The following is a 16,671-nucleotide window of genomic DNA, read 5'->3' as shown; positions in this document are numbered from 1 at the left end:
TGACAGCTGCAGGGGCAGATGTCATGTCCTGCGCAGCAGCTGTTTAGAAAAGGAAGAATGCTCGATATTTTTTGGCTGGGAGCAGGGATCCCAACCTTACCTGGGAGGATATTTCCTCTCTTACCTCCTCCACTCTTTGAGTCCTCACAGCAGTAACTGATGGAGCACCTCAGAGATGCTTTGCAGGTGCTGGTAACTCCCTTCCACAGTGGCCCTTGCTGAGGATTTGAAGCATTTTTTGCTCAGGATGACCCCGTGGCTCCTGCAGAACATCTCCTCCCACGCTGAAAAACATTTGAACGTTGCTGTGTCCCTGCTTTGATGTGTTTCCCGTCAAACCACAAATGATGGATGAAACTTGGTGTTCCCCAGACCATAAAATGCAATCTGTCCTTCTGCACACTCCAGAGATCCTGTTTCATGTGGCCAGTGGAGCAAATCCATTATTTATGGAAGGAAGGAACACAGCAGGACCCACCTAACCAAACCTTGGTGTTTCTTTTTTCCTTTCTCAGGATTTTGTGAACCATTTCCATGTCCTCCTGCCACAAGGAATCAGCCCATCTAAGCACAATATCCATGATTTCTTCCGGAAGATAAAACTCGATCCAGACAACTATCAAGTTGGAAGAACAATGGTAAATGTTCATCCACAGCTCAAACTTTAGGAAACACATATATCACTTCCCTATGATAAATTAACATCTTTATATGTGGTTTTAATTAGTTCATGTGTTTTTGTTGTTTGCCAGAAGTCAATGGCTTAAACGAAACTTTGAATATTATCAACACAAAATAGTAAGGAATAATATTGTTTTGTGTTCAAACGTAAAAAGGACTTGTTGTAACAATGCAGCCTCCAAAGAACTCTCTCTGTGTGCAGGCACAGCTCGATACGACGGTTGTCATTTTGCATCCCTTGATGGGAAAGCAGCAGCTCTGTAATTCAGAGCTTGGACAGTCACAGGCTGTTGTTGAAGCTGCAGAAACCTGTTAGAGGTGACTGCACTCAAATCAACTCCTCAACTTTCCTTGGGTCATGCAGGACACACAAACCAGGAGGACTAAAATCATTTGGCTCATGAGTTGGGAAGCTATCCATGCTAGTGGTTTTTTAGGTTTTTTTGTCTTGTTTTGGCCAGGTTTTCGTGAAGGAACGGGAGCGGCAGCTGCTGCAGGACCTGCTGCACCAGGAGGTGCTGCGGCGGATCACGCTGCTGCAGCGCTGGGTCCGCAGTATGCTCTGCAGGAGGCAGTTCCTGAGCCTACGGCACGCTGCCATCAGCATCCAGGTGGGTCACAGTGCCTGCTTTCCTTCAGGTTACAACCCTACAGCTCTGATGGGTAAAATCTGGTCCCCTCGCCAAGGAAGGAGCTAACAATCAGGATTTATTTTGCCCAGGGATGTGGTGGCTGCCCCAATCCTAGCGGTGTTCAAGGCCAGGTTGGATGAAGCCTTGAGCAACCTGATCTAGTTGAGGAAATGTCCCTGCCCAGGGCAGGGGGTTGGGACTAGATGATCTGTGAGGTCCATTCCAACCCTTAAATTCTGTGATTCTATGATACCCGAAAATCTGTAACTCTGCTCATAGGAAATATGCAGCAGAATATCCTTTGCACAACTGAGTTTTCAACTCTGCTAAAATCAAGGAGTAATCAGCTCTGGAGCATGTTACTAATGCCATGCCAGTAATGTGCTCAGCAATTAGAGGTATCCAAAGTATTTATAGGGCACAGTGAACAAAACGCTGGATGAAGCCTTGAGCAACCTGATCTCGTGAGGTGGTGTCCCTGCCCAAGGCAGGAGGTTGGGACTGGATGATCTATCTGTAAGGTCCATTCCAACCCTTAAATTCTGTGGTTTGACTCCTAGTGCCATAATAATGGGGAGAACAGGTGGACAGGTGCTGTTGCAGCCCCACACAACACCCGGTTACAAGGAACCACCTGCTGTGTTTGCAGAGATTTTGGCGTAGCTACCAGAGCCGAAAACAAGGCCAACCCTCCCTGGACCCTCTGGTGCTCAACAAAGCTGCCATTGTTCTCCAGACCCACTGGCGCGGCTTCGTGGAGAGGCGAAGGTTCCTGCAGATGCAGTTTGCAGCCCATCTCATCCAGAGCTGCTGGCGGGAGCACGCCAAGCGGCGGCACGACGCAGCCACCAGCATCCAGGCGACCTGGCGAGGGCACCGCGCCCGGCAGGCGTACGCTGCCCGCAGGAGCAAAGCTGTCTGCTTGCAAGCAGCATGCCGGGGATACCTGGCACGACAAAGGTAACGCCGCGGCCTCCGTGCACCAGGAGGGTGTTAACCTGGTGGTGCTCACTGGGGAAGGAGGTGCTTGGTGTGAATTGAGGCACTATGGTGACTTACAGAGCACGGTGTCCCCTCATGGCATCCATCACCCTCTCCTGACCTTGCCCTGCTCCTTTGTTTGTCCACGCTTTCTAACAAAGGAGTTGATTTAGCTGTGCGTCCTGCTCTCAGAATAAGCAGAGCCTATTTCAGGTTGGAGCACGTAGGCAGTGCAAAGCCAAGGCCATAAATACTCGTGAGGGCTTTTTTTTTTTTCCCCTTGGCAGCAGCACCAGTTTAAGTAGCCTATTTTTAACTCAGATTGCCTCACCGATCTGGTTGCTGCGCTGGCTCGCAAGGGAAGGAGATACTAGAGCCGGCCGCTGCGGAGGGGACAGGGTTTCCAGCCATGCCTTGGCTCACTGGCCACGGGACAGGTCATGATTCATGCTCCAGAGGTGCTGCCTGCATGGTGTGGAGCACCTTGACGTAGCGTGGAAGATTTGGGAGCTGCAAAGAGCTCTTGGCACCGGGCACAAGTGCCTGCTAACTGTTCCAGAGGCAGGCCAAGCAGGATGGCGAAGACGGAGAAGCCAAGGGGGTGCAATGGGTTAAGCTTTTCTAGCTTCAACAGCTTACAAATGAGCTAGACCAGGGATGGAGGCTGGAGCTGCTGCCATCGGCACGAGGGGAGCTTTCAGGTGCGTTGGGGCAGGCCTTGGGTAGCTTAGATGGCAGAAGAGGAGAAGACTGAGAACTGAGCGTACCCTCGCGTTGCCTTGTGCCAGATGTGCCAGGAGGGTTGCTTGAGTTGCTGATGGTAGTGTGGTGATGATGGCACTGGTGATGAGATGCCACCAGTGCAATGCCTTGAAGGGTCCTGAGTGGGCACATGGGTTCAATACCCTGGTTTTCTGCTTTCTTGCAGGTTTAGAGCCTTGAAAGAGCAGCGATTAAAAGAGCTGCAGCTGGAGAACGGCCTGTCGGGTAGAGAAGAGGATGGACTGGAGGCAGATGATGTTTTGAAAATTAAGGGCTCCGACCCGTCTAAGTGGGAGGACGGCTCGTTTGAAGAGCGAGTGAGAGCTATAGAGCAGCAAAAATCACTGATGGAGAATAACCGGGTGAATCACGTGGACCCACTGGATACATCTCTGTACAAAAGGTACGAGAGAGCCAGTAGCCAGAGCGGGATGGACACTGAAGAGGAGGTGGTTGTGAGAGAGAGACCCAAGTCACTGGAGGATCTCAACCAGAAAAAAGTGGTTCGTGCAAAAAGAGAAAGTCGGAGGATGCGTGAACTGGAACAGGCAAAATTTAGCTTGGAGCTGCTGAAGGTGCGGTCCACGGGGGGGCTGTCACCTTCAGAAGAGCGGCGCTGGTCCACCGAGCTCGTGTCTGAGGCACTTCATTCCCCTCAGGGAACCCCCGAGAGCGAGAGCTCTCAAGGGAGCTTTGAGTTGTTAAGCTGTGAAGATACCCCAAGTAATAAACTCGTCTCCTTAGCTTTAGATGAGCACGATGTGCAGTCACTTTCCACGGACTCCCTGCCTAGCAGTCCCCAGGCTCACCTGGAGGAGAAGACTTTCTGTGCAGCAGATGTGAACAGCAATTTACCTGGATGTAGACAGATGCCTTCAGACTTGGAGCTGCCTGAGAACCTCACCATGAAGGAGCACATGGTTGGTGACCCTCAGAATGTTATGCACAAGGTGCATCCCAGAGAAACCTTCCTTTCCAGCAACTTACCTACTTTCTATGTTCCGCCACAAGACAGCATGAAGGTGAAACTGATGGAGAATAACCTGAGGAATAAAGCAGTGGAAAGAGAGGAGAGGACAGTAACACTCTCTGAGGTCAGGAAGGACTCTGAACCAGACCAGGGCAAAGCTTTGGGAGAGGAGGAGGAGGAAAAGCCCTCTACTAAGAGAGAGGAACGTGGGACAGTGACAGCAGCACAGGCCCTTTCTCCAGACTCTGTCATCAAGAGGCTGGAAAAGCTCAATGTGGAGAAGGAGGAACGGCAGAAACAGCTTCAGCTGCAAAATGAGAAGGAGATGATGGAGCAGATCCGTCAGCAGAAGGAAATTCTGGAAAGACAGCGCAAAGCCTTCGAGCAGCAAGGGAGGGTGGAGGCTTTGCAGAGGGCTGAGCAGAGCAGAATGAAGGACCCCTCCCTCAAACCAACCAAAAAGACAGACAACAGGCCTCAGTCAGTCCTCATCCTGAACTCCCAGAGCAGAGGGGAGCACAGCCCTACTCCAGGTGTGAGTCCAGTCTCATCAGTGGACATCAAGGGCCTCACTGTTGGGACCAGGGGAAGCTCTCCAGCCCACAGTGCCCCCAAGGACCGACCTGTCAGCATGTTCATAGAGCGAAGAGAAGGTCTGGAACCCCGAGGCCATTCCAAACCATCTCTGGACCCCAAGGACCACCCAGGCAGTCACTTCTCAAGGACAGAGCGTCTCCGGCAACCCTGGGTGCCCAACCAGGCCACTGAGGACATGAGGTCAAGCCCTATGTTCTTCACACCGAAAGACAATCCCTTCGGCCTCCAGTGAGTAAAAGGAGGGTGGGCTTTCTCATAGGCTTTCTCTGTAGGCTTTTTCTTCTGCTAGGGACCTTGTTATATGAGTAGTCCAGAATGTTGTTTCTGGAGACTGTAGAAAACCTGTGGGGAAACAAAGAAAGGTTTCTTGATCTTCTAGCAACGAGCAGGCAGAGGTCAGAGGAAAAGAAACATGCAGTCTCTCAATCTTTGACAGCATTCTATACAGGAGAGATAATCATGGACATTATCAAGTGAAGGGAGTTAATAAAGAGGCCCAATACTGCCTTAATTTACCCTAAATGAACAGTGATAAGAGTTTACTTCTCAAGGTAAAAGATGATGACAAAGTTATTAAGATTTTTGAATCCTAAGAGAATAGAAATGACTCAATGAGGCAAAAACTTCCAGGATTTTCCTTGTTTACTGTATAATTAACACATCCAGCAAAACCTTCTGGACAGTCTGGCACTGCAGATTAAAAACAAGCAACTCTGTGGAGAGAGTTTGGGATGAGAACACGGATTTGACAGTGTATCACTCACGTATGTAATTAATTACAGGTGTAATGGGCTTAGCAGTCAGTCAGCTCTGATTGCTTAATGATGAGTCCAGAGACTGCAGGAAGGTCTTGGGACAACATTTGTTCCCACTCTGTTGTGTGGCTTAAGGTGCCTTTGCCTAATTTTGGGGTGGTTTCAACCACATAGCTCAAAAAGGACATAAACCCCCTGTAAATCCTACTGTGCCCTTCCCAAGGCTCCCAGGGGATAACTGTTGGTACCTCCCAAGTGTCTTGTGGTGTCTGAGCCATTGTGAAGGGAGAAGATTCCTGTTTAAAAGTTATTTTCCTGGTTCATGCGCAGAACAAGCCACAGGGAAAACAAAACATTAAAAATTCCTATATTTTGCTTTTTATTCTGCAACAGAACAATCACATTTGAGAATCCCAAAGTGCAAAGAAAGGTACCATCCATAACCCCCCAATAGGTAGAGCTGAAAGGCAAAACGTTGTAGCTTCTTGTCCTTTGGTATTAACTCAAATCCTGTAGAATTCCAAGCGATTCTGAAACCCCAATTGCAATTTGGTCTTGGCCTGTGCACTTCCACACTCCCACAAGCCAAGCTGGAGTGGTGGGAAGGCTTTGGGGAGAAGGTGACAGATCTCTGTTGTGTTGTGTTTCAGCAGAGAAGCAAATCATCAATGCCTGTCCAAGGGTGAACTAGCAAAGAAGCCATTTAAGATTTCGGGGTCTGGCAGAGGAGAGGTGAGTTGTGGCTTGTTTATTTTCCCTTTTCATGAAATGGGGGGGAAAAAAAAAACCCTTATTCTGACAGTTTTCCCTCAAAAGCTTCAAAGAAGTGAAGTATGAAGCACAAAACATAGATAGGGAAGGGGGGGATGTGATGGCACAGCAACCTTCACACCTTCTCTTAAAAACAAAGATCACTGATTCATAGCAGCTCTGGATAAAAAGGATCTCGTGGTCCTGATGGCAAACACTGTCCAACACCGTCTTGTCTTGGTTTGGTTTAACGTCCGTTTGAGTAACCTCCATGATTGTCCATTTTCACTGTCCTGTCCTGGTTTTTTTTTGTTCTTCCTGGTCCTTTGCTTTTTTTCAATACCACATCCCCTCCATGGGGTGCAGTGTCACTCAGAGATGTCTTAAGCCTACACAATGATGCCAAACATGGGTAGAATCTCCTTTTTTTCTTTTTTTTTTTTTTTCTTTTCTTTTAAAAACCCTTTTGTTTTGTTGTGTTTTGTTTTATCCTTTGGTCAAGCAGGTTCCCAGACCGACCCATAAAAAGAAAGCCCGCATGGCGCGGACACGCTCCGATTTCTTGACTAGAGGTACTTTTGCTGATGGGGAGGGGGATACGGAGGAAGATGATTACGATGGCAATTTTGAGTTCCTTCTCTCCTCTGACCAACCTCCTCACCCCGAGGCGGTGCCTGCAGCCCGGCTGGGGCAGGCCTGTTACAGTGACTCCGAAATGGTAATTTTTTCCAAGGTGATGGGGGAAATGAAACCAAGGGAGCGAGCGGAGCTGCGGGAGCCTTTCTTTGCTAACCTTAGCTGCACTCATCCCTCCACTGCTTCTTTTCCTACTTCCAAGGATGCTATAGATGGGTGAACTTGGCCAACACAGCAGAAACGGAGGCAAAATGGTGGAATCGTAGAATCACAGTCTTGTTTGGGTTGGAGGGGACTGTAAAGCTCAGCTAGTTCCACCCCCTGCCACAGGCAGGGACACCTGCCACTGAACTAGTTGCTCTGAGCTCAATCCAACCTGTACTTCTTGGCTGAGGGGATGTTTTCTGTCTTGATTCCATAGTCTCTAAAGCTTTCCTGGAGCATGGCAACTTGTGTCGCACAGCTGCCGATTTCGGGAGGGTTTAACCCAATAGCAAAGTTCCCCTAGGAACCTTTTGATAAAAAATGGTCTACACACATCCGTAGAAAGAATGAAAGTAAATATTGTCCAAAAAGCAACAGACAGCAAAGGAAATTATATAAATCCTGCACCACTTTTTACTTTTGAGTTTTTATCCTTAGCCTCAGTATCCAATGATCATTCAGTCATAGGAATCATAGAATTTAGGGTTTGGAATGGACCTTACAGATAATGTAGTCCCAACCTCCTCTGCCCCCTCAGTTGTCTGAGCGATACTGGCAGACAGTACCTTAGAGAAAGGAAAACCATGGAAATTGGGCAATAAAAATATAGTGAGAGTCTAAGAGTGTGTATAAAACAAAACCAAACAGAGAACCTGAGAGGCTTTTTCAAACACAGTGACTGGTGTCCCTTGGCAGGGCCTACATGAGCCTGAGCTGCAGAGCATTTGCATCTCGAGCTTAATCTCCCACACACATAAGCTGCTTTTGGAAAATCACACACTGAGATGTTTCAGCAGTAGTAGAAGCCAACAGATTCCAACCCACTCATGGGGGGTTTTTTTCCTGAGGTGTAAATACATTCCCGAAGAAGTGTGGATAAACACCGGGAATCATCTCCTGCTGTGAGAGCTCAGGTGGAGTGTTGGGTGGAGCTTCCTTGTTCCTGTACTCCAGATGCAGTGCAGGATGTGGAGCTGAGTATAAACCCAACAAAACACAAACCCAGCACTTTATTTTGTGCTGCAGCATTGCTGTGGGTCCAGCAAACATCCCATGCGATCCTAAAATCTGCTTTTCCAAGAAAGTCACGTGGCCAACAAGGGCTTTTCATGACTCTTCTGTTAGCAGATTTTATTATAAAGGATACATTTTTTCTCCCAGGATAATTTCCTCACTAGAAGAGAGCAGAGATTTACAAATTCCCATATTTTTTTAAACTTGTTCTTGATAAATTTCCAGGGATTTTGAGATAGGAATACTTGACATTTGATTCAAAGTTGCAGCTTTATGAACTGAGGTCACTTGGCTGCATCTTCGTGCATCTCCCTGCAGGTGGATTGGGAAAGGGAGAGTTTTAGGTAGTAAAATGTGTGGGGTTTACATAGAATCAGGGAATCATTTAGGTTGGTAAAGACCTCTAAGATCCCTGAGTCCAACCTTTAACCCAGCACTGCAGCGTTCACCAGTAAGTCATGTCTCCAAGTGCTGCAGCCCAGAGAGGGCCAGGCCATGCCATACCTGGAGTTCTGTGCTCCTGAAGTCTACCCTCTTACAAAGGGGAAATTTAGCCATAGAAATAATTCCCACTGGAATGCAAAAGGTGCTGGGCTGGTGCTTGGCAAGCTCCACCCTTGGGAGCATCCTGGCTCATTGCACTCTTTGGAAGTGCTTCTTGGGGCTCTACTCACCTGGTTTAACAGCTCTCACTGCATGCAAGTAGTAGTAAGTGCCAACTCTTTTGTCTCTCCTGTGTCCCTCTTCCCCTCTGTTGTCCATCACTGACTCTAACTGGTGGTCAACACTTTCACCTCTCATGTGGTTGAGCTCTGCTTTCTAGCCAACCCTGCCCATGAAGCCACGTGCTCCACACTGCCCTCGACTATGTGTCCTGCCAACGTGTACAGTGTTTCCATCTGTATTCTGTGTTGCAGGTTTGGGACCAGCCCTTTGGCTAGTGGCTTTTCTGGGTCAGAATCGTCACAAGTAGCAAAATTTAAGGACTGTTTCTTTGTATTTATTAGCAGAGCCCAGTTGGGTGTTGCAGATGATGTAGCAGTCTATGATGAAACCAGACTGGTGCAAGTTGGGTTGGTTTGGGTACAAACTTGAGTAGGTTGATGTCTATGAAGACACTTTTGTTGTGTCTTGTGATGGTCACATGAAGCCAAGTCAGGCAGCCACCGCGTGTGGGCTGATATCCATGCGAGTGAATAGCTCCTTCATAAGCTCCTGCCCCTAGCCATGACTTTCTAAAAATGCTCTCTTAGTGTCCTGCTCAGTGGCCAAGGGCTGCTGGATAGATGAAAGAGAAATCGTGTGTGACCTTGTGAAGCTGAGCATGTGATGGCTCAGCAGCTGCACAGTCTGACCCTTTGGTTTCATTGATTTCTTGGCCATCAAGTCACTGACTGTGTTTCCCAGCTGGTAAGTAGAGGCCCACTGGAAACTGATGTTCCTGACCCATGTCTGGGGTATCCCAGAGCAGCAAATACAAAGAACATCTGCAGCCAGAGCTGAAACCTAAGGTGCACCAGTTCATGAGGTTGCTGCTGCAGGTAGAGTTGACTCCAAGGTGCCTTTAAGGCTGAAGGGCTTCCTGACAAGGCCATGATTCAAAGGTTGCTCAAGTTTTTGGCTAGGGAATAGCCAAGGATTAAGCTACCTTGTGGTGGTACATGTCCAAGTGGGAGGAGCAGCTCCTGGCTGTTGTCAGCACATATTAACACCCTTCCATTTTGCACCTCAGCCTGGAGAGCTTTCCTTCAGCAAATAAACTGCAAGCCTTGGCTAGAGAAACCACCCCAGAAATACCTTCTGAGAGCATCCTCCTTTGGCAGAGATGCTTAGAGATAGTGACCTGGGTAACAAACCAGGAGTTTTGCTCCTCCCTCCCAGTCTAAAGCCATGAATTGACACTTATCATTCCAAGTCTCTGTCACCAGCTGATCCCAAGCATGGATGTAGAGCCAGCAGTGAAAGAAGATCTCTTGTCCTAAGCCATTCAGAGGGAGCATTGGGCTTCAGGAAGATCTTCAGTGCAGTACACAGCAGTGCTGCCTGCTGGGATGAGTCACTTGGCTATAGTTACCCCATGGGTGGGTGAAAAGCAGATTGCTCTTTCAGAGAAAAATACGTGGCCCCCTCTTCATCCAGGGGACAACTCCAGGCCCCCAGCTACTGCCAGTTGCCCACACATGATGCTTGTGGTGTTCCCTGCCTAGGGATTTTCTGATGCTGATGCTCATCTTGACATCTGAGAAGGTTTCCCATCCAGGTGAGGACCTTCCCCTTCAGAGCTTATTGGTGGAGAACATCAAACAGAAGGATCTTATGCCAAAAATGCCTTTTAGTCCTTATTTTATAAAGCTGGAAGTTCAAAAGGTTGAAATTACTCAAGGACAAAAATATATCATTGGGGGCAAATATTTTAATAGATCATTTTTAAAGCAAGTAGTAAGTTTGGGCTGGATGCAGATCACTTATATGTGGTTTGAGTTCTTTTTTTCCCAGTGTATATCCACAGTTTGTGTGATCATCACCTAAATGTTTAAGAATGACAGGAACAAACCCCCCGTGGTGGTTTAGGCAGTTTGTGATGTCCCAGTGGTAATTTTGCCTCTTGTGCTGCCATCTCCTGGCTGGTGGACAGGTTAGTCCAGGGGAAAGAATAAAACATTGGAGAAGAGTAGTTGTGTCTATAAATGTAACTCTCCTGCAGCCTATGTTTTATAAAATTCTATTTTAAAATATTTTTAATATAGGAAAAGAAAATGCTTAAAAACTCCATGTCTTCAGCTGAGACGCTGAGGTGATGGGAAGGTGTGGGAGATATTTGACCACCACTTGCCAAATGTTTTCATACAACCTCATTCCCTGTTTTCCTCATGTTGGAAATGTCTCATCTAGGAATCCAGCTCCGAAATCAAAGCTGCAAGTAGAAAATAGAACAAAAATTGATACATATTTTTAAATATGGCAACACTGGTTCTGGGCTATTTCATGGAATCCTGTTAGGTTGAATTATTCCACACTTAAAAATGATCCCAGGGCATTTTAAATGGTAGTAAAAGTGAGATATTTTCTGTTAAACCTGCAAAAAAATCTTAATTTAAAGTGTTCATTTTGATGTCTCCTTGGCACAAAGACTTTGTGCTTCTTTTCTGTAAAGTCCTTCACAAGAGTTGAAGGAGAAGGCTCTGTTGGGACAGACCCAGAGGGTTGAAGGTTCCCTTGGGGCTTAGGAACACCACAAATCACTTCTTCATGGCTAACATGACCCTTCTGGGATAGAGAGCTAGGATGTCTGGATCAGGATGGTGGGACAGTTGTGCAGGCTGAGCAATAAGGACCCAGGGCTTGGTGCACACTGATTTTCATCACTGGTTGCTCAAGAAGAAAGAAGGTTGGACCTTGATGCAGAGCTGGAGCAAGGGAACTGCCTTTCTGTTTTAGGAGTCATTAAAACATTTCTCTAGTGCTGGCTCGACAGGACTGTAGGTTTTCACCTGTAGGCAAATAGAAATAGAGCTAGAACAGGTGAAATACCAAGTTTTTGTTAGGGGCAAAAAAATCATCTGACATCCCAAGAACTGTCTTGATTTTAAACCTTTGTGCTTGGAATCGTTGCAGACAGTGCAGCGCTTCGCCTCGGGGGAAGGTCAGGCCAAACTGCACAAAACCATGTCTCAGGGAGAGATTGGGAAGTTGGCAGCCACCCAGAAGAGCCTGGCTCCAGATGGGAGGTAGGAAACACAGCTGGAGGTGGGAGACAAGTCCCTCCCATATCCCTCATGCTCTCCCTCACCTTATTGAACTACCTGCACTCCTCTGGAGCCTCACCACCCAAAGCCTGCACGAGTTACTCATCACATCCCTCCTACATGACCATGGACGTGCGCAATTAAAAGTGATGTCCTGCTCACCTCACCGTAAAGTTTTGATTACGTGGCCCAGATATCCCATCCCAAACTACCCAGTTGCATGTGGGAAACTTGTTTCTTGCCTTTCCTGAGAATGGGTAGCTGATTTCCCCATTAGAAGTTGTGTGGATTTAAATCCTCCTCTAACGTCAGGAAGGTCCAGGAAATTGGGGTGGTTTTGTGTAGAAGGACATTTTCCTGGTTAAGGCTGTTCCTTTTTCCATGACTTATTTCCAGGCCCCATCGAGCCAAGATGAGGTTCTGGGGGAAGGGAAAGCAGGGAGAGAAGAAGACCCCACGGGAGAAACTTGCTACCCAGTCTGAGCTGCTGGAGCTGTATGCAGAGCAAGAAGGTCCTGGCAGGGAGGTGATTTCTGGCTTGCAGCTTGGTGAAGGTAAGTGGTGGTGGTGGGTGGTGCTAGTGTTGTAAGGAGCAGAGGGACTGGGTTGGAAAATTGGGAAATGTCCATGCTGGTTCATGTCTTAATTCATGGACAGCATCAAACCAGAGGGACAGCAAGTAGGGTAGAGGGTGGGATCCATAACAGATCTTGAGGAATTCCATGTCACTAATCCTCCTGGCCACCATCTGGACGTGGACAGATGTTTCCTTTCTTGAGGGAGGAAATAACTAAAGGAGAAATGACATTTAATCTTCCTGTGAGTACCACACAGGGCTCTTCTGCTCCACAGGTTTTATTCCAATTCCCATCTCCCAGGTTTAGTGGCACAATTATTTTTCATCTGCTCTGTGATCTCTTTCCCCTATTTCTTTATCACCTGTAGAGTTGGGTCCTCACCACCTGACCCCTCCACGGAGTCCTGAGCTGTCTGGGATCTACCGACGAGAGTTCAAGGAGAACAAGGAACCCTCTCCCAAAGTGAAACGCAAGCGCAGTGTCAAGATCAGCAATGTGGCTCTGGAGCCTGTGCAGTGGCAGAATGACTCCCTGCAGATCCTAACCAGTGCTAGTGACTTGAAGAGCATGGATGAGTTTCTCCTGAAAAAGGTAACTCCTGTCCTCACTGCTCCAGCTAAATCAGCACAGACTTGGAGGGAAGACAAAGGCAACAAAGTCAAAATTATCCTGAGGGCAGCACGAGCAACACTAATAATTCATCTAAGGGTGTGCACTGTGCACCAGGGCAGGCCTGAGAGATGTTTTTGGTTTGCATGTAGGAGAAACCATCTTGTAGTCATTATTAACATGGTCTGCCCATGGTGGAGCAGCTGCTTGTTAGTGCTGCTTCATCTCACACAGAGCTCTGCTGCAGCAAGAGGGACATGGGTGCATAAACCCCTTTGGTTTCCCAGATGAATGAACTGGATAACGAGGACAGCAAGAAGGACACGCTGGTGGATGTCGTGTTCAAGAAAGCATTGAAGGAATTCCGACAAAACATCTTCAGCTTTTACTCCTCAGCATTGGCAGTAAGTAACTGGATGACGGGTGAGAACTTCCACCTCCAGGAGAAACAAGATGCTCTGGGTCCTCCTGGTGGTATAGATGTTGCTCCATAAAAATCTGGGCTGTATGAAAATAACTTTTCATTTTTGCTTCTGATTCCTTAAAAGGTGGATGATGGGAAAAGCATCCGCTACAAGGACCTCTACGCCTTATTCGAGCAGATTCTGGAGAAGACCATGAGGCTTGAGCAAAGGGACTGGAGTGAGTCTCCAGTTAAAGTCTGGGTCAATACCTTCAAAGTCTTCCTGGATGAATATATGACAGAGTACAAACCCCTGGACTACACTGCGGGGAAGGTACTTGGCACTTTTCTTATGGCCCTTGAAGATTTGGGGACTGTCTTTCCATGGGGTTGTGCTCTGTAGACACATGGGAACCTCTGCTGTCTTCTCTGCTTTAAGCTGAGCTGGACAACATAAGCAGGGCTCATTGGTTGTGTGTCACTGGGCTCAGCAAGCCCCAGTTCACATCTGGGCTGAGCTGGGCCTTGGCCAACACCAACGTGTAGATATTGTCTCCAGGGGAAAGTTGCAACCAGCTGTGGGTGGTTGGAAAGGCAGCTCCTGGTGCTTCTCTTTCAGTTTTGGGGGTTGTGTTCAGCCTTTGAGGGCCAGTGAAGAGATCCAAGCTTTCCTGTTCTCCTGACCACTTCCCAAGTGAACACACACATCACCATGGGTTGGGTTGCAGGAGAAAGGGACATGGGCAGTGACTGTCCTTAGGTTTGGGAACAGTTTCTAGAGCAGTCAGAGCTTGCATTGTGTCACAAAGCTGATCTCACTTTCTGCTCTATATTGTCTGTGAGGACAACCACAGGATCTCAGGCTGGGCTTGGGAGATGGTGTTTATTGTACAAGTATCACATCATCTGGCTCTTCTGCTCCCAGATCTCCAGGCTGAGCATCATGTTCTCCTTGGGTCTCTTATGTGAGAGCTTTATGTCACTGCTGCTGGATTTGGAGCTGGAGCAGCAGCTAAGCTCAGCCTGAGATGAAGATGGGGATGGTTGTCCAGTGAAATTCCAAAAACAGGGTGATCCATAGGAGAGTTTCTAGAGTGACTCTCCTGGGGCTGCAGGTGCTCTGGAGGATGGGGCTGCAAGGCAACTGGGCAACGTTCAATATGAACCCTCTCTAGTTTTACCTTGGGGTATTGCTTGTAAATACACTGAAATCTCTTTCTTGTAACAGGTGCCAAAAACAGAACGAAAAAAGAGAAGAAAAAAGGAAGCAGATATGGTGAGTTGACTATTCTGTGCCTCAGCATCAAAAAATTAACATCCTTGGGGCCAGAATGATGAGCAGTAAGAGACCTGCTCGTGACACATCCCGTGCTCAGATCTGCACCTCAGCCATGAAAGAATGTGCTAGAGAGATGGTCAGGGTGGATTTGGCTTGCTTGATGAATGATCACTGTGGGTTGCTCTGGGAAAACACATCCCACATCAGTCAAGACAGTACATGTAATGTCAAGAGTTATTATAGATGAACCAAGAGCATAACAAAGTGTTCTGGTTTCGGCATAAATTTATAGTGTGTTTGTTTGCATCACTAATACAGGAGATGGAAGGACATTACACCTCCTGTTTTCCTAAAGGATATGACAGTACTAGGAAGTATGCAGATGCAGGGCAAAAAGAGGCCATGGATGCATAGAAGACCTTCTTAACATGGAGAAGTTGTCCAGTCAGCTTCAGTTTCCATCCTGTTTGCGTGATGGTTCGGTTCCCATACAGGCTGGATGACTGTTGAGATTGTCTATGGAATTGTTGGGCCAAAGTGGGAATAAAAGAGCAAGTAAAAGCAAGTAACAGCTGAAGGCTGGAGAGCTGACTGTGTTCAGCTCCCCATTTTGCAGCAAACTGAGCACCCATCTCCTTTTTCTCACCACCCAACCTTTGTCATGACAGGTGGAAGAGCACAACGGTCACATTTTCAAGGCGACGCAGTACAGCATCCCCACCTACTGTGAATATTGTTCCTCCTTGATCTGGATCATGGACAGGGCTTCTGTTTGTAAATGTAAGCAACCTTTCTCTGGTCGTTTTTCATGTGATTGTGTCACAGTGATCATAGAATCACAGAATTTAAGGGGTGGAATGGACCTTACAGATCATCTAGTCCCAACCCTCCCTGCTGTGATTAGCTTGGCAATATCAACCCTGGGGATTTCAGGCTGGTGTCCAGTGCAGGGAGAATACAAATGAGTTGTTATTTCCAACTTCTTTGAGGGTATCCATATCTGATAGCTCAGATTGACTCATGGATTACAGTCAGAGTTGATCTATCGGGGGGTTTTATTGTTCCAAGGACATAAATAGGAGACCTTTAATTTTAAAGGCATCTTTGTTGTTTGAGTGGATCTAATATAGACTTAGCCCCTGGAAATTGCGAATTCAACCTGGTTTTGACCTGCTGGTCCTGAGAGGAGCTACTTAATTCGTGTGAATTCATATTTCTCCAGCAATCTGACTTTTGAGATGACTAAACATTCCTTTTTCCTCTGTTGCAGTATGTAAATATGCTTGTCACAAGAAGTGCTGTCTTAAAACCACAACCAAGTGCTCCAAAAAGGTAAAGATCTCTCATTCCTTTTGTTTCATGAAATACCTTCCAGAAGGTGATCCCAGGTTTGTATAAACATTCCTGGAGGTGCAGAACTTGATATAATGCTGGCAAATAACCCTCCTTTGAGCAGGAGCTTGGACCACAAGTCCCTGGAGGTGTCTCCAAACCAGCACTTTGGTGTTTGTGTGTATTTTGGGAACTACGCAGTGATGAGTCACTGTCTGCCCAGTCATGCAGCAGCTGCTGCAGTGTTGTTCCCTGCCTTGTAACCACACTGAAAAACTGGAAATTGCCACGTTTTTTGGTGTTTAAGGGTTTGGAAATGTGGGGTGACTCTTGGAAATGCAGTTTGTTGTTCACCCCACTGGTCCTGCTCAGGCTCATGGTGGCAGTGAGTGAGGAAGGGGCAGGTGGAGGATGCTCAATCACTCACTGTCCTCCTGAGAGTGGAATCAAATCTTGTGTACTGGATTTAAGGATGTGGAGGACAGGGAATGAATGCAGCAGGTCACACTGGCTAACAGTGAATCAGCAAGATTTGATTGGGTTTCTTTTAAACAGCTTATTTTGTGCCCAAAGGAAGGAGGATAGAGCCAGGACAGTAACGTGTGCAAAGCTTTGTCACTCCCTGTGAAGCTTCTCGAGGAGATAACCTCCACAACACACAGCATGAGTACATTTATCCCAAGAAATAATCTCGATATATACATTGAAGATAAATATATGTTTGAATACATTTGTATTTTCA

General features: G+C 47.2%; 1 protein-coding gene across 1 annotated transcript in view; it reads left to right on the top strand.

Annotated features, from left to right (window-relative positions):
* The window catches only part of MYO9A (myosin IXA), a 26,902-nt gene that overhangs the window by 1,768 nt on the left and 8,463 nt on the right, over nucleotides 1-16,671 (top strand). The window contains exons 3-16 of the mRNA XM_009073627.1: nucleotides 516-638; nucleotides 1,143-1,292; nucleotides 1,963-2,273; nucleotides 3,223-4,851; nucleotides 6,029-6,110; nucleotides 6,634-6,846; nucleotides 11,598-11,710; nucleotides 12,125-12,282; nucleotides 12,674-12,897; nucleotides 13,203-13,319; nucleotides 13,464-13,652; nucleotides 14,547-14,594; nucleotides 15,266-15,377; nucleotides 15,868-15,929. Of these exons, the coding sequence (XP_009071875.1) occupies nucleotides 516-638; nucleotides 1,143-1,292; nucleotides 1,963-2,273; nucleotides 3,223-4,851; nucleotides 6,029-6,110; nucleotides 6,634-6,846; nucleotides 11,598-11,710; nucleotides 12,125-12,282; nucleotides 12,674-12,897; nucleotides 13,203-13,319; nucleotides 13,464-13,652; nucleotides 14,547-14,594; nucleotides 15,266-15,377; nucleotides 15,868-15,929 (3,531 nt within the window). The remainder of the gene's footprint in view (nucleotides 1-515; nucleotides 639-1,142; nucleotides 1,293-1,962; nucleotides 2,274-3,222; nucleotides 4,852-6,028; nucleotides 6,111-6,633; nucleotides 6,847-11,597; nucleotides 11,711-12,124; nucleotides 12,283-12,673; nucleotides 12,898-13,202; nucleotides 13,320-13,463; nucleotides 13,653-14,546; nucleotides 14,595-15,265; nucleotides 15,378-15,867; nucleotides 15,930-16,671) is intronic.

Source organism: Acanthisitta chloris, unplaced genomic scaffold, assembly GCF_000695815.1.
Source record: "Acanthisitta chloris isolate BGI_N310 unplaced genomic scaffold, ASM69581v1 scaffold27544, whole genome shotgun sequence".
NCBI classification, from domain to species: domain Eukaryota; kingdom Metazoa; phylum Chordata; class Aves; order Passeriformes; family Acanthisittidae; genus Acanthisitta; species Acanthisitta chloris.
This window is presented reverse-complemented; position numbering and strand designations above follow the sequence as displayed.